Source organism: Hyperoodon ampullatus (genome assembly GCF_949752795.1).
Source record: "Hyperoodon ampullatus genome assembly, chromosome: 6".
NCBI lineage: Eukaryota > Metazoa > Chordata > Mammalia > Artiodactyla > Ziphiidae > Hyperoodon > Hyperoodon ampullatus.
In genome coordinates this window covers 57,290,267-57,308,658 of record NC_136919.1, presented here as the reverse complement: position 1 = coordinate 57,308,658, position 18,392 = coordinate 57,290,267, and the positions used below count along the sequence as shown (strand labels likewise).

The 18,392-nt window shown below is 39.5% G+C and overlaps 1 protein-coding gene across 2 annotated transcripts in view; it reads right to left on the bottom strand.

Moving 5' to 3' along the window:
• The window catches only part of MLLT3 (MLLT3 super elongation complex subunit), a gene marked incomplete at both ends in the record, with an annotated part of 257,568 nt that overhangs the window by 54,316 nt on the left and 184,860 nt on the right, over positions 1-18,392 (bottom strand). For both annotated transcript variants that reach the window (XM_079706509.1, XM_079706508.1), the window contains one exon: positions 10,004-10,705. In XM_079706509.1, coding sequence (XP_079562635.1) covers positions 10,004-10,705 — 702 coding nt within the window. The remainder of the gene's footprint in view (positions 1-10,003; positions 10,706-18,392) is intronic.

The window sequence follows — 18,392 nt, the reverse complement described above, 5'->3', positions numbered from 1 at the left end:
CAATAATCTCATCATTATCGTTAAAATCCACATTTTACAGTTAACCACTAGTAAGCTGATCCTGTCTCGTCTTTTGATTCCAAGTGTAGGCTCTAGGGCCATGCCTCCTGGACCACCTCTCCTGGGCCCAGGAAGAGAAGAGAATTTATTAGCCAGGGATGGCTATGTTCCAGGACGAGGGAGCCCTATGCTCCTTCTTTATATCCTCCATGAGTACAGCCTTAAGATGATGCAGTATAGTAGATGGGGGCTCTCACAGTCACACTGGCCGTGTCCTAGCCTCTGGTATAAGGCGTATGAAAAAACGTAGAAGTCAATAAACTGGTAAATAAGTGCCCCTGGATAGGCTCTAAGGTACCACCACCTCTCAAAACTTTCTGCGATTCTGCTGCTTAGAACATTATATAAAGCATGAGTTGATCAGGACTGTGGAAATCAAAGCCAGGTCTCCCTGCACCCATTATTCATAGCCAAGAACCCAAGTACTCTGGCTACTACATCTTATTTATTTATTTATTTTTTGCGGTACGCGGGCCTCTCACTGTTGTGGCCTCTCCCATTGCGGAGCACAGGCTCCGGACGTGCAGACCCAGCGGCCACGGCTCACGGGCCCAGCCGCTCCGCAGCATGTGGGATCCTCCCGGACCGGGGCACGAACCCATGTCCCCTGCATCGGCAGGTGGGCTCTCAACCACTGCGCCACCAGGGAAGCCCAACATCTTATTTCTTATTCTCCCCCTTTCACTGAACTATGGTAACGTTATCAGAGGACCAGAGGTAGGCAGAAGGTCGGAGAGTTAATGCTGCTAATTCGATTTTTTTCTTGAAGAGGTTTAATCAGTCCCACAGTGGTTATAATTTGATGCGATTTCTCTCTCAACAAGGTTTAACCCATGGTACTGTACGAAAAAGCATGGGCTTTGGCATGGGTCAGACCTGGATTCAAATTCTAGCTCTGCTGCTTTCACATCTGTAAGATGAGGAAAAAAGCTATCTCACACAATGTATGGATGAAGTAAGAGGTTACAGAGTGAAAGTGTCCAGGACACACCTCCCATGAAGTACAGTTCAATAAGGTTTCCTTCATTCCTGACAAGGAATTCCAAACTGGAATTTATCCAGTTGGATAAATTAACTTGCAGGGATTCGTGTATAAGAGTTCTCTTCATTTTCAGTAAGGACAACACAGACTTGTCTACATTTGTCATCAGTGGTGTTTTTTTTTTTCTCAAGTTGTTTCCTCCAATCAGGAATGCCTTCTCCTACCCACCTACCTCTCATCTCCACTAATTCATGTTTCCCTTCCTTCAAAGCTGAGCCTAAATTCTAATTTTGTACCATCTGTACTACCTAATACAGGGTTTATATAGAGGAGTACACAAACATTTTCAAATGTTATTAAACAAGACTACAGTAATTAAAGAGTATTAAAAACAATTAAACATGTTTAGAAGGAAATGTTTGTACTTACTCAAAGTGACATGACAGTGTTATCATATTTAAAGCAAAAATAGAAGGGTCAGAAAATAAAGCAAGGGTCAACAATTTAGTTTTCAGAAAAACAGTACTGTGATTCTAAACACCGAGGTCCCAAACCAGGGCACTCTAGTAATTTCCTTATTTATTTACGTAAGTAACATCTGAGGACCCCATAAATACATTTTCTTCCCATGACCAAGTAAGGCAAGGAGATTTTCTTTTCTCTGTGTCACGGACTCTGAAAATTTCTCCCTATCCCAGTCCTCACACATCCCCATCCCCTATGTCTTCAGAATTCAAAGGCAAAAGTCTGCTTATCTCCACACACTTCAGTAAATGCTTTTCCATTTTCTTTCGCCTAGTGGAAGGATCTTTGACTTTATCTGGGAACATCTCACTGTGCAGTCACCTCTAGTGACCTAAAGAAGCCTCTTAGGGGTAATTTTTCTTTGTGGACCTTGACACTGCCTTGAAAGTTTACAGTCATAAATTGTTACCCGCTGAGAACAATTTCTCAAACTTGGTTAAATAATTACATAGACACCAAAAGAAAACCACCCTCTACTAATCCATTGCATATCTTATCTCCTAATTCAAAGAAAGCACACCCGTTATTTTGAATACCTTAGAGACATTATAAAATGAAATTACAAAATGGAACTAGAAGATTCAATAAGAAGGAATCTTCAAACTGGAGGACAGCATTTGTTATTTGGTGGCACCTTCTGGGAAAGCTTGATATTACAGCTCAGCTCTGTTAAACATAAATTCTCACACAAAAGCAAGTGGGGAAAATTCTGAGAGCGGGGAGATAGTGCTGATGATACATTATAATAATGTTAAAATTCAGAACTATGAGGGTCTGTTTTATTTTAAGCAAATATATGTAAGAAGTGAGAGGTTCCTGGATGTTTCATAGCACGTCCCTCAGTTCTGAATATGTATGCCAAATCCACCTCTGAGGACAACCTGTCACCTCCTGAAGGCTGTTGGTAGAGCCCAAACCAATAGACATGTCAAAGAAACAGAATTCAAAAATGGAACAAGAAATACGATATCAAAGGCTTTCATCAAAACAAAACAAAACAAAAAAGGGACTTCCCTGGCAGTCCAGTGGTTAATAAGACTCCACACTTCCACTGCAGGGGACACGGGTTCGATCCCTGGTCATGGGACTAAGATCCCACATGCTGCTCAGTGTGGCCAAAAAACAAACAAATAAGGCTTTCATAGCAGTGATGCCAATTTCATGAAGAACATCTCTGCAATTATAATATTGGGAATTCCTGGGAAAATAAGATTTGCTTCACCCCCAAGTTTCTTAACCTTTGAGACTCAGTTTCCTCATCTATAAAATGGGGCTAATAAGAGTCTATTTCACAGATTGTTTTAAGAGTTAAATGAGTTAAAACAAGTGAAGTACTTAGAAGGGTGACTAGCACATAGAAAGCACTGAAGGAAAGTTTAGCTACAAATATCAGGCATCCCAATGACATGGTAAAGCGAGTCCTGCAAAGACCATGTTGAGTCACATCTTTGACTTTGTATCTAAAGATGACAGACAGGACAATGACATAAAGATCATGGGCCTTAGAGTAAGAAACAAGAATGCACTGAATAGGCAATGCAGCTTCCTTGAAGGAGGCTCGTGGAATTTACCGGGAGAGAGATAAAATTCAATACAAGCAAGTGAAAATGCTGAGTGTTGGCAATTACTGATGACAACCAACTCTTCAATGATAGGTCCCCCTGTCTGTTCATGACCCTCAGCTACCTAAGGGCTTCTAAGGAATTATTTAACTTAAAAACTGAAAAACCATTTGGGCTTAGTATGGCACCCAAACAAGGAAGAGAAAGAGCCTCTAATGTAGTTTTTTAAAAAAATCTCCCTTTTAATTGCTTCCAATCTTTTTTGGAACAAGTGAGGAATGTGGCTGAATAAATAATCAGTTGATTGACTAGGCTGCACCCTCCTCCATCTGATCACATCTAGAACAGACAACAAACAACCAAGCATTAGGAACAGGTCAGGTGAAATATCTCCATGTGTCCAACAAAGGTAACTTTCTGCCAATTACGTTAATGAATGTTCCACACTGGGTTGCATCTACCAGAGGAGAATTGCACCCCTTCAGGTATGTTTACTTCCAGTTATAAAATGCAGAGAACAGGAGTCCAGAACGAGAGCCCCCAACCCCCTGCTCCCGCCAGAGGGTCAGGGCAGCCCTTTAATGAAGGGCCTCTCTAGCTGCTCACTCACCATTCCTACAGACTTTATAGCTCTTGCATGTGCTGGAATTACAAGTCATTACAAAACCACTTTGAAAGCACAATAAGGACCTTCTTCTCTGACTGTGACAACCTTCCATCACATAAAAACCTGAGGACAGTGCTTCAACAGCAGGACATTTACTGCCAGCTCCAGACAGTGTAGGCACGGCAAGGCACAGGGTGGGGCTGGAGGAAATGGGGCACCACAAAAGGAGGGAAGTTTCTTTTTTCTTCTCCTTCCTTTTTTTTCTTTTCCAAAGAAACTTCTGCTAAGGTGGTTTGCAGTCTTTACCCTGAATCTGAACCACCACCCACCCTTGGGAAAACCCACTCCATTTGATGAGATTTCATCTTTCTCAAGATTTTATCCAGGAAAACAGTTTGGTAAGCCAAACTATCAAGACACGATTACAATTTCATTTCTCACACTTCAGGTTGAAGTGGGTAACATTTTACCAAATGTAGTCTGACCATTTACAAGGAAAGATAATTAAAACTTTTAACTTCTGCACTTTTAAATTACAATTAAATCTCTATAAAGCAAGGTGAAAAAAAAGTGAAGGCAACGATAAGGAAATTACTACCATAACCAAATCTGATCATACATGGTTATTTCAATTTTCTTTTACTGTTTTTCCCCCTTCTCTGTTATGAATACTAAACTTCCTCATATCACAAAACAAGATCAACTCAATACACTTCTCTTTAGAAGGAGAGTTACATGAGAAACAAAAACTAGGGAATTACAGGAAGGGTAAAGGATGTTTGTTTTTTTATTCTCGATTAAAGTTTAAACAGGTTAATGCAAAACACAATTACAAACTTTTAGTTGACCCAGATACACTCAGAGCCTCACCCTTTCTAGCTGCTAGTTAGCGCCAGTGACTAGTAAGAACAGCCACTTGCCATAAGTGACCATTATGGCCACAAAAAGATGAATTCCTCAACCAAGAACAGCTTTGCTCTAATGGAATTACCTAAGTTCTTGAATGCAAAATATTCTTAATGCTAACATTTACATACATAACAAAAACAGGCCCTTATCATGTTTTCAGTCTCTGCTAAACGCTCACCCACTATAAAACAGTCCTTCTGCCTCCCTCCCCGCCCTCCCCGCTGCCTCCTCCCGAATTCTTCTGTAAAGGAAAATTACTGATGGACTTTCATGTGACAATATTAGAGTTCTTTATAAAATGAGAAACATCTCAGGAATTTCAAATCCTATTTAAAAATTACTCTTTCAGTCATATTAATATTAATCCAAAGATAAAAGAAGATATCCTAAGAAATGATTTAATAGTAACAGCAATAAAAAAAAAAATCTAGGGCTTCCCTGGTGGCGCAGTGGTTGAGAGTCCGCCTGCCGATGCAGGGGACACGGGTTCGTGCCCTGGTCCGGGAAGATCCCACATGCCGCGGAGCGGCTGGGCCCGTGAGCCATGGCCGCTGGGCCTGCGCGTCCGGAGCCTGTGCTCCGCAACGGGAGAGGCCACAGCAGTGGGAGGCCCACGTACTGCAAAAAACAACAACAACAACAACAACAAAAATCTACCAAGTGCCTACCAATGCAGTACTAGGTAAGTCCTTGTCCTTTATCTCATTTAATTTAAAAAGCTAAAAGATCCTGGGAAACGGCTTAACTATTGATTTAAACTGAGATGCTGGGACTTCCCTGGTGGTGCAATAGTTAAGAATCCACATGCCAATGCAGGGGACACGGGTTCCATCCCTGGTCCGGGAAGATCCCACATGCCGCGGAGCAACTAAGCCCGTGCGCCACACCTACTGAGCTCACACGCCTCAACTAGAGCCTGTGTGTGCTGCAAACTACAGAGCCCATGCGGTCTGGACCCCGTGCGCCACAACTACAGAGCCCATGCTCCCTGGAGCCTGTGTGCCACAACTAGAGAGAGAAAACCTGCACACCACAACTAGAGAGAAGCCCGAGTGCTGCAATGAAGAGACTGAGCACCATAAGGGAAGATCCTGCACGCCTCAACGAAGATCCTGTGTGCTGCAACTAAGAGCTGATGCAGCCCAAAATAAATATAAATAAATAAGTAAATAATAAGTAAATCTTTAAAAAAAAAAAAACTCTTTCAAAGCTATAGGTTATAAAGACTGCCAGAAGCCAAATCACATAACAAACGGCTCATAACATTTTTTGTTTTAATTTATTTTTGTCTGCGTTGGGTTTTGTTGCTGCCCGCGTGCTTTCTCTGGTGTGGTGAGCAGGGGCTACTCTTCCTTGTGGTGCACGGGTTTCTCATTGCGGTGGCTTCTCTTGTTGCAGAGTATGGGCCCTAGACCCCACGGGTTTCAGTAGTTGTGGCGCGCAGGCTCAGCAGTTGTGGCGTGCGGGCTCAGCAGTTGTGGCGCACGCGGGCTCAGCAGTTGTGGCTCGCGGGCTCTAGAGCACAGGCTCAGTAGTTGTGGTGCACAGGCTTAGTTGCTCCACATCATGTGGGATCTTCCCGGACTAGGGCTCGAACCCATGTCCCCTGAATTGGCAGGCGGGTTCTTAACCACTGCGCCACCAGGGAAGTCCCTCATAACATTTTTGATTAGTATGTTAAGTGATTTACCCAGATTGACTATTTTCACAATAATCCTACAAAGTAAAGGCTATTATGATCTCTATTTCACAAAAAAAGAAACTAAGAAATATAGAAGGTCAAATCATTTAACTAAGATCAATGGTGGAGCTGGGATTCAAAACACAGCCTGTCTGACACCAGAGTGCATACTCCTAATTATTTGATTACTTTATTACCTACCTACCTACATACTCATCAACAAATAAGTGATTCCTCAAAAATCATGCAGGCATATAAACCATGGATGCACCACTTCTTTTTTCTCTACTCACATACAAAGTATATAAAAATCACAACTGAGAAGAACTATACGGATCAACAATCTAAGCTTCCCAATCCATCTTAATAGCACTGACTTTTATTTTTATATAAAACCTGAATCTAACTTAATTATGGAAAAGCTTCTTTAAAAAGTTCTTCCTTTTAATCGTAACTAACCTGTACCAAGGCAAGATATTTTCTTTACAAACATACCAGGTGAATAACCTTTTTTCCCTGGTCCTTCCCAATTCTTCACACTCGTCCAATTTCTTTTTGTGACCTCTTTCTGTTTCCAAAGTCCATGATCTCTGCCTGCTGTGTCTAAAATTACCCTCTACCCCGCCCTCCACAAATAAACATAAATCTGGCTCATATTCAAATAATGAAGCTGTAAAGGTCCCTCGACAGATCAGGTCATCTGATCCTACTTACTCAGATGCAGACACACTCACCACCAGGACAATGTGAATGGTGCCCCCTGAAGGCGGGCCTGTCCCAAGCTGTCCAATCAGTTCCTCGCCAAGGGAGACTACGGGGTGCTTAGTCCTCTCCATTACAATTGCTTCCTGCTCCTTCGGTCTTAACCACAGGAGGGACACCAAGTAGGAGAAAGGCCAAACACAGGCTACCTTTACCCCTGGAGAAAGGGAATTTCAGCCCTCCTCTATCCTCCTTCGTTCATAGAAAGTCTTTTGGGCGCTGGATTACTTGGAACCACTTCTGTCAATTCTCTTCTGTTCTACCACCTATATTTAGAAGATTAAACCAAAGCAGCAACAATAAAAGCATTACTACCAGAAAACTAATAAGGAAAGTACAGTTGTTGGGTTTTATACCCAAATAATACCCAAGAGTCTTTAGAGGCTTTCTCAGTAACGATATGCAAACCACATTACAAAAACTCCTGTTATGGTCACTGGATAGGTGGCTCTGACATGTCATGAATCATCTTGAAAATTTGCTACCTACTGTATGGAATTACAATTCTCACTCTTCATTCCAGAAGATTTTGCAAGGTATTGCTTTGGATAAACCTATCAAGTTGAACATGATGTTTAGGAAAAGTCATACCTTATAAATCATATATAAAAGGGAGGGAGCAAGGGGCAAACAAAAATAAGAATACACAGAATGAGCTAAAGAGGAAGATCACCTGTGATAATTTCCTGTAGAAAGTGCATTCAGTAGTGCTTTATGAATGCTATTTGGTCTTCTCACAAATCAGCCAACATTCAAGAAAGGTGTCTTTCAAAATTTTGATGATGACCTACCATAAGAAATACACACAGCTTCTGAAATAAAATTTTCACAAACCATTACTTACCCATACTAGTTACAATGTATTCTGATTTTCTTTTTTAATCCTGGTGATGACATGCTAAATTGATTTCATGGCTCACTAGTAAATCACAAACCACAATTTGAAAACCTCGGTCCTAGAAGAACTGCAACACGACAGAATATGGAGAGACAAAATTGCTAAACTTGACAATCTTGATAGACTAGTCACACCCCAATAGCATCAATGAACATTTCAGAGTGATTTGAAATAAAAGTCAAACATACGAAAAACGTTCCAAGGAACGTCTACATTCAGAGCAAGTTGTGAATTAAGAGGAGGGGTACAAAGCAAAGAAGGAAAAATAAATGCTTGAGATATTAGGACAAACCCATTAGGCTTTCGTCTCCATTTCACAAACTATCACTCTAAGGCCTTTACCAAACACTGGAACGAATTACTCCATCTCCAGTATTTTACATGCTACTCTGTCTCTAATCTGATTTAAAATTTTGAGATTAGCTATAGAGAGTAGAGGGGGGGAAGGAGGTGGTCTCTGGATGACTAGGGATCGGTACTGATGCCATGTCCTAATCCTGGCTGCCTTCCTACCCAGAATGGTGCAAATGGAGAAGAGAGAATCTGCTAAGGCCTCCTAGCCATTTGCCAGCATTTGAATTAGGAACTTTTGTGGAGCCTCGCTATGGGAAAGAAAGAGAAGTATTCTAAAGTGGCCAGCAATTTTTAGCCAGACATCTTCCTTGACCGTTGTCTAGAAATACTGACAACTGAAATTAAAGAGATTACTGGGACTGATCATGACTGATAAGTAACAGCAGAAGGCCAAAGCTAGAGAAAAAAGGGAAGTGAGGAGGAGATAACTTCATGGTAAATAATGTTCATTCTCCAGAAATAGAATGGAATACTTGAATTACTAACAGTTCTATCACTCGAAGTGTAGGATTTCTTACATTGGTAGGAGGTTAGAATAGGTAACCTGAAATTCCCTTCCAACTCTGAGAAGTAGTAATTATAAGCTTAAATCTCGGGATTTCCCTGGTGGCGCAGTGGTTAAGAATCCGCCTGCCAATGCAGGGGACATGGGTTTGAGGCCTGGTCCGGGAAGATCCCACATGCCGCAGAGCAACTAAGCCCGTGCGTCACAACTACTGAGCCTGAGCTCTAGAGCCCGCGTGCCACAACTACTGAAGCCCATGCGCCTAGAGCCCGTGCTCCGCAACAAGAGAAGCCACCGCAATGAGAAGCCCGCGCACCGCAACGAAGAGTAGCCCCTGCTCGCCGCAACTATAGAAAGTCCGCGCACGGCAACGAAGACCCAATGCAAGCCAAAAAAAAAAAAGTTTAAGTCTCCACATCAAATAATATTTTGGGGAATTATCAGATGGCCAAATGTTCTTTTAGGAACCCACAAAAGATAATCCTACCCGTTAGCAAACCTTGTAATGAAGATATATACCCTGCCCCTTCCAAATCAGTGGCTATACAATGGGGGAAAAAATTAAATATTTCATTTCCAAAATACCACTACTTGGTTTCATGACACATATAAACATCAAAATGTATCAAATCACACATTTTAAATATACAGTATATTGTTATATCAGTCTTGCCTTGATAAAAGTATTGAAAAATACTATCACCAGTTTTCAATCTATGTAAACAAATTACTTCATTACACTGATCAAAAAGATCAACACTGTAGCTACACCCTAATATTTTCTGTTTCTTTTTAAAATTTACTTTGGTGTATTCTGCTTTCATTGCATTCTTCTCACTTTCCTGGAAAGCATAGTAACTAAGCTCTGATAAGCATCTAGATTTTTCTAATGCTATTCAAATGACCCATTATTATACTCTGGGACATATCTTTCCTTTAACAACTTAAATCATAGCCTACAAGTCTGCAGATTCCTTAATGATTTCATTTCCTTCTTTCCATTAGTTAAGGAAATTCATTTCTAGGCCATGTCTGCTTCCATGCTACCATTTTCTGGTGCAACTGTCATTCTCCTGCCTCTGTCTTTATGCTGAAGCTATTGGAAATAAAATTGGAAAACTAATAAGGGAAAGGAGGAAAACCAGCCAGACTACTCACATCAGATTTAGAGGACATATTCTCCTCCACGTCGGAATCATTGGGATCCACAATATCATCAAATGGCGGTAAAGTTGATTTCTTCTTCTCTGACGTCTCACTTTCAATTTTGACCTTTCCCATCTTGCCATGAGATTTATCTTTTATCTGTTTTTTATCAGCAGAACAAGTGAGTATCAGCGGTGGCGCATTAGAAAAACTTTTAAATAAAGCCTCTGAGCTACTCTTTTTCCTTTTTTTGGCTGAGAGTTCTTCGGAATCTGAAATGGGGGGTCTTTTACTAGGAGCCTTCTTATCTTGCTGTCCACTGGTGATCGTGAGTAAGTTACTATCTGGTTTTGGCTCTTTCGACATGGGTTTCGGTTCCTTGAAGGCCATCTTAGGAACGATTTTTTCTTCTTTCAGTGGTTTATTTTCTTTGGGTTTCTTAGAGGATTCTTTGGAAGATTTGTTGTGATCCCTGGAAGGTTCTTTGAAGGCACTTTTATGTTCTCTGGAGTCTTTAGAAGGTTTTTCCTTGTGCTCCTTCGTTAATTTGTGAGGCTTGGAAAAACTGCTGCTGCTGCTACTGCTGCTACTGCTGCTGCTGCTGCTGCTGCTGCTACTGCTGCTGCTGCTGCTGCTGCTGCTACTGCTGCTGCTGCTGCTGCTACAACTGCTGCTGCTGCTGCTGCCGCTGGGATGGATACTCCTGTTGGGGTCCTGCAGAAAGGCAGGGAGAAAATCAAACTCTCAAAACGGAACGTCCATGAAGACTTAAGAGCCAGTCTCCTTGTACTACAGCTCCTCAAAAGGATCCTCCGTTGACTGCTCCCAAATGCATCGGAATAGAACCTGACAACCTCAATAGAACGGGTGGGAGCAGGGTGTGTGAGCAACAGTGAGTGTGGGCTACCGTGATGGAGGAATTGAATGAGGCAAGCTGTTCTCTTAATCATGACAAGCTTGGAGTTCTAACCATTTCAAGTCAACAAATGTTCACTATACACTTGTCCCAGGAGAGACAAAGCTGGATAACACATGGCTCCTACTCTCAGTACCTATGACACGTCTATGATTCATGGTTATTGTAGGAGCCACCTATGACAACAAAAGGAAGAGAGGAAATTAATTCTGTTGGGGGAGGCAGAGAAGAATAATTCAGAGATTTATGGAGAATTAACACCTCAACGAGGTCCTCAAGAGAAGCAGGTGATTACCAGAAAGGCAAGAATGAAAAGGTACTAGCTCATTCTAGTCCCATGGAGACCAGGGACTAGAATGAACTAAAACAATGAGGGATCAAAGCACAGCTTATATTTAGGGAGCAGCATCCAACGACAGCAAAGATTGAGAAGGAGGTAGAAAAACAGGCCAGAGTCACGTAGTGAGGCCAGATAATATTAAATTTTAAATGACTTTTTAATATAAAGAATCACAAGACCGAAAGAAGAAATAAAATAATTCTCAATATCAGATAAAAAGCAGTTTTTTTTTCTGACCAAACTTCAGTTAAGGAACACATTTCCCATCCACTAGCAACAACAACAATGACAACAACAAAAGGAAAGAAAAAAGAAAAGAAAAGTCTAAAAGAACAAAGATTTCACCTAATGGTCATCAAATGGACTGAAAAGTCTTTGGCAATCATGTTGTGTAATCATGACGAAAGAGTTAATCACTGCCTATTTCATTTTAAATGTGTTCAATTTTTTCACTCATATAAACACCTCAGAATATATAACCTACAAATAAACTTTCTATCTAGGAACACAATCTAAGTCCATACTTACCATGTTTCTGAACCTCTATCATTCACATAGTAAGAATAAGAAACGGAAGTAGATCCTGGACATGCAAAAATCCACACCAATACTAAAAGAAGAGCTCTTTCTTGTTTACTTCCACCTCCTAATGGAACCAAAGACAATTAAATGTCCAGATTTTCAACTAGAATTTACATCTTCAGGCCTGTTATGTTTCACCTCTAACTTACCCACGTAAGTCCAATGATATGTAAACCAATACTGTATTCCTTAAATATCTAGCAGGACACAGGAAAGACAGTAGGCAAGGGCCATGCTTTTCATGAAAATGAACAATCTACTAAATGGGGCTATACAAAAAACAAAAACAAATATATATAGATTAACATCATAAAGCCATACCCAAAATGAAAAATTATTGCTCTATGTTAGTGGGAATATGTATTTTTTATTACAAAATTTTTTGTCTAATTTGCTCAACAACAAAATGACATATACCAATTATTCCATTTATTTTTCCCAAGTGAGCATTTGGTCTCAAAATTCTAAAATGGATAACGTTACTAAGACATGTTTTCGTCCATCAAACTAGATAATTCCTTACAAAACACCTTAATCTGAGATTTAAAAGTAGAATGCTAAAGAAAGTACATATTCATATTACTGAAAGGACATTATTTTATAAATTCTATTATAAGACATTTCCTGGCATGTTAAGCAATACTTTGAATAATTAAAATAAAGTATTATGTACAAACTAAATTAAGGGAGAACAGTTTGAAATCTAATATACTTGAGTTTTTTTTTAATTGGTTTGTTGACCCACTGAATTTTGTCAATTTGCAAACGGTATTCTAATTATGGCTCTAGAACACCCAAGCACTGCTGTTTAATATTCAACCTTCATGGAGTATTATACACATTTTTATAAATACACAAATTTAAGCTACCAACATATTTTCTAGCATTAAGCATTTAAAAATATAACATTTCAGCACACACACAAAAAACGACTTCTATACGGGTCCTTCCATGATTTATTTTTAAAATCCTTTTGTAGGACAAACTGAATTCTTAAGGCAAAGTACATAGTGGTATATGACACAGATTCTTGTGTCATAGAAAGTTCAAGTTCTCATCTTAATTACATACATATGATGTTAAGTACAAAACTCAAGAAATTTTATAACCTTACTCCCCATGTTGGTCTAGGTATTAAATGCCTACTGTCACCTTTTCACCCATCCAACAAATCTTGGTATAAGCAAGTGACCCAATTATTCTTGTTCCTTCCACTTTACCAAAAAGCATTCTTTAAGCTAAAGTAACTCAGAGTTAACAAGGGAAACATATTCCATAAAAACACCCAAGACAAAAATTTAGAAAATAACAAAAACTGAGAGAACACTTTCTAATCTAGAGGGCTACGTTTTCTTTGGCCTGAGCCTGTGATAAATGGCGAAGTTCAAATGTACATCACCTGCCTCCATAGTCATACATGTAATAAATGTAAAACAGAGCCTTAGATACAACATCAGGAATTAAATTGTTACTGACACAGAATAAAAGCTTTCACTGATTCTCAGCCTATCTATCCCATACAAATTGAGGATCAAGTCACTGGCTTTTAAAATTTTTTACTGAACTATTAACCTCAATATTAAGTGCCACTAAGCAGCACAGACTAATTACCATTCAACCAGTCAGCTCCAGGGGCCAACAGGTAGTGAGTGGGGCCTGAAGAATGTGACCTTGGGATTATAAGCATCTTGAGAGAGAACTGGTGTAGGGCTTGCTCTGCTCTGGATATCAAGCAAGACCCAGAAGAGTTCTACACATACACAACTGCACAAGTGTGGCCAGTCTTCCTGGCCCCAAAAGTGCTCAGGGGGCACTCGAGAGAGAGTCCCCTCTACGCCTGAAGCTAGGAATGCAAGAAGACCAGAAGGAAGGGACAAGGTCCTCCAAGTACACATGAAATATACAACATGCCTGCTGCTATAGCGCAGGCTGAGATGCCTGGACCTTCCATCCCCTATAGCATCCCCTATAGGATTAAAACAGACTAAGGTCCCCTAACAGCTCAACCTGAACCCCAATGCACATATAAACAACATACCTAATGACAGGAGACAGTGGGAGAGAGCAGACCTAACAGATCTCCTGAAGGATAGAGACAAAATACTGAGGCCAAAAATAGTATGACTACTTAAGGAAAGTAGAGAGCAAAAAATAATTTCTACAGAATTTTAGAAAATTAATTAGATGAAAATTTAAAGAAGTAAAATCTTTAAGCTGAATAATTCAGTAGATAAATTAAAAGAGAAGATGGGGTCTAACTGACGAATTAGAGTGAATGAAGGACCAACTGGAAGAAATCTCAAAGCATAAACTGAAAATACAAAGATATGAAAATCATAAAGGGAAAAAGAGAAGGGACTTGAAGAACAGGTTAAGGCAACCTAACTAACATACCAACTATAGGAAAAGTTCCCAAGGAGTCTCCAGATGGGGGAAAAGGAAAAGATATTAAAGTAATATGAAAGAAAATTTCTATGAACTAAAGAAGAGATTGAATTGCAAATTTACAGGGCTCTCCAAGATCCAGCCAGGACTAATGAAGGGGAAGGCACATGTTCAAGAACATCACACTAAAATTCCTAAACTTTAAGGATAAAAAGAAAACCTTACAAGCTACCAGAAAGAATAATTACTTAATACTAAAAAAGAATCAAATTAACATTGGACTTCTCATTTGTAACATTGGAATTAAAAAGAAAGAACAGTAACATCTAGATTGCTAGGAAAAAAGCAGTACAAACCAAACATCCTTCAGTGGGAAAGTAGTGTTTTCCAAAATTTAAGGATTCAAAGATCACATTAGCTACCACTCCATCTAAGGAAAGGACTTACGAAGGGATTCTAATGGAACAATAACTGAATCAGAAATGAAACCTTTCATGTAAGAAGAAACAGGAGTGCAATGACTTGCCTTCTATACAAAACTAAATCTAAATGGATAATAAACTATATGGAATATGTAACGTAAGTGTTCAATATGATTTTTTGACACAAACATCTAACAAAAATCTGGACCTAAAAATTAAATTATCTCCAAAGAAATTTAGGAACATTAAAGGAGAGGATTAGTGTGTGAAGGTGAAGGAAAATGTTGGTATCATTATTCATGTTAAAGCAGGGGGGGAAAAATTGAATCTATGAGCAATTGAAAAGGAAGGTGGCCAATAATGAAATGGAAAAGTACAGAACAACTGACACATAAAGAAGGGGAAACTGGGAAATTAATATCAACTTGAAAATATAAGCCAAATTTTTTTTAAAAAATGTAAAAAGTCACAAATATAAATAAGGAACAAGATAAAAAGTAACAAAATCAGGGGCTTCTCTGGTGGCGCAGTGGTTTAGAGTCCACCTGCTGATGCAGGGGACACGGGTTCATGCCCCGGTCCGGGAAGATCCCACATGCCGCGGAGCGGCTGGGCCCGTGAGCCATGGCTGCTGAGCCTGCACGTCCGGAGCCTGTGCTCCGCAACAGGAGAGGCCACAACAGTGAGAGGCCCGTGTACAGCAAAAAAAAAAAGTAACAAAATCAGGCATCACTAATTAGAATTTAAAAGAAAGCTGAATTCTCCCACTACAAGACAGGCTGTCAGATGAGTTAAAAAGACAAAGGTCAGGGCTTCCCTGGTGGCGCAGTGGTTGAGAATCTGCCTGCCAATGCAGGGGACACGGGTTCGAGCCCTGGTCTGGGAGGATCCCACATGCCGCGGAGCAACTAGGCCCGTGAGCCACAATTACTGAGCCTGCGCGTCTGGAGCCTGTGCTCCGCAACAAGAGAGGCCGCGACAGTGAGAGGCCCGCGCACCGCGATGAAGAGTGGTCCCCGCTCGCCGCAACTAGAGAAAGCCCTTGCACAGAAATGAAGACCCAACACAGCCAAAAAAAAAAAAAAAGAGAGACAAAGGCCATATACACTGTTTATAAAAAATGCTTAAAATTGAATGACTGAGAAAAGTTTAAAATAAAGGGAAGAGCCAAGAAATATCAGCTAAATGCCCCCAAAGGAAAGCATGAGTGTTATACTAATATCACACAATGTGAAATTCAAGGTTAAGATGACCAAACAGCATAAACAATGTAAAAGCTAAGTTACATAAAGCAAAGGGTATTGAATATGCAAGAAAAACTTGAAAAGTATTTCAATGAAATAAGAAATTAGTACAGCTTTGTCAGAAATAGATCTAATAAAGTTAAATGAATATATAGTGAAACTGATTACTACAATCCACACACTTGACTTAATAATTATATAGAAAACTTTCAATCTCTTGAATAAAGCTGACAATTTCATATGTGCCCATGGAACACTGACAAAAATCAATCATAAAGGTATCATAAAATGAACTTAAAATAATCTTTTAAAAATATCTGAATAGATTGTATTGGTTGATCATACTCTAATAAAATTAGAAAAATAAAGACAAAAGAAATCAGTCAAAAGAAAATAATGATAAGACCATTTAATACAAAAAATCTAGGGGCACAAGAAAACATATGCTCCAAATAAAATATATTGTCTTTATTGCATTTATTATTTTTAAAAGGAGAAGAGGAAAGGAGAGGAGAGAAACCAGGTATAAAAATACACTTTGCACCCACTCTGAGAAACTAGAAGAAGACCCACAAATATAATACCAAATATAATGAAGAAAGTAATGAAACAAATTTCACCAACATTTCTGCTCTAAAATAATGGCCTTAAATGTATACTTAGGAATCAAATTCTAAAGAGAAATTTAACAAGTTAATTCTGATTTAAAGGAGATCTATAATCTACTTTTTAAAGCCAACTAAGAGAGGTCAAGTTTCTTGAATTTAAGATTTCTTACACGTAAAATCATGATCTACCATAAAAGGAATAAAATTAAGGAGAGGATAGCAATTTATAAATATTTCAAAATAGGTAGGCAAATACAAGAAGATATCACCAAACAGTTCAAAATGGTTGAGAGAGAGAGTTCAGGGAAGGCGCGGAGCAAAGTGGACTGCTGATTCTTTTTATAGGCTTTTAGCACAATTTGACTCATATAATGTTTTATTAAAAATGAATTTATAACACAATAAGATGGTGAAGCAGAAAACATTTCAATAACAAATAACAGAACTAATTTTAAAAAAGAATCAAAACTTAAACATCAAGGCTAAATAGAGGCAACAAGGCCCCAAATTTAACGTTTATCAGTCAATGGATAGGGGACTGAAAGAACACTGAACAAATGGAAATGAAATGGCATTTGAGAATAGTAACAAGGGTCTTTCATTCAATAACAATCTAAATAGCCTGTACATAAAAAGAACATGAAATATTTACACACACAAGAAGGAAAAAGAAAAGCCTGCCATTATAGGACTCAATGTTCTGGAATGTTTTACTTGTTTTGATTTTTTAATAATGTTGTACCATTCTTGAAGGTGATACTCCACCAGAAAGTTGAGAGAACTCTACAATATACCCCCACTGAGATTCAAGTTCCAGTAGTCTGGTTTCAATGCCCATACTCTCAACCACTACGCTTCTATTGACTCTCAGAAGGGCAGTTGGTTTCAAAACCAACTGTTAATCTTGCCAATACAGCCTGAGCTGTTAATGAAAGAAGGATGGGGAGAAAGGGAGAGGAACTCAGTGGCTTTAAAAGAACATTGAACCTGCCTGCCGTCTAAGCATAACTATATAAGGAAGTTCTATTTAGTTCCAGCAGAGGGGGTACAACATATTACTTTTGGGCAGGTAGCAAATAACTAATTTTGAACTCAGAGGCTCTTCCTGTATACATTTCGAGTGGCTTAAACTTCGGGTCTTTTGTTACCAAATAAATATTTCAAACTTGACAGACATTAAAACAGTTGTGTCCAGAGGATTATTTGATATTAGAAAATCAACCTTTCTTATAATAGTCCTGCAGAACACATTATCTTTAATTATCTTAAAGAGTATCACAAAACTATAAGGCACATTTCTCTCATAATTCAATGTTTTCAAAATCAATGTAAAAATCTGCCCCATTATATAATTTGAAATGACAAAAATTTGTAGTGTTCGCATAAAATAAATGCTCACCTCCAAAAAGGGTGGGTTGGGGGAGGTCACTGAATAAGAAAACTGGAGGGATCCTATAAGGGCCTCCACAGGAGTTACCGGCAAAGAGAGGAAACTTGCGAATTTTAGCACAAAAACAAGGAAGCGATAAAGAAAAACAATAATTTTTAAAGAAGATGTTGGGGGTAGGAGTTTATTAATTAATTTATTTATTTTTGCTGTGTTGGGTCTTCGTTTCTGTGCGAGGGCTATCTCTAGTTGTGGCAAGCGGGGGCCACTCTTCATCGCGGTGCGCGGGCCTCTCACTGTCGCGGCCTCTCTTGTTGCATTGCACAGGCTCCAGACGCGCAGGCTCGGTAGTTGTGGCTCACGGGCCTAGTTGCTCCGCGGCATGTGGGATCCTCCCAGACCAGGGCTCGAACCCGTGTCCCCTGCATTAGCAGGCAGATTCTAAACCACTGTGCCACCAGGGAAGCCCCAAACAATAACTTTTAAAACCACAAAATAAATGGCTATATAAGAAAGA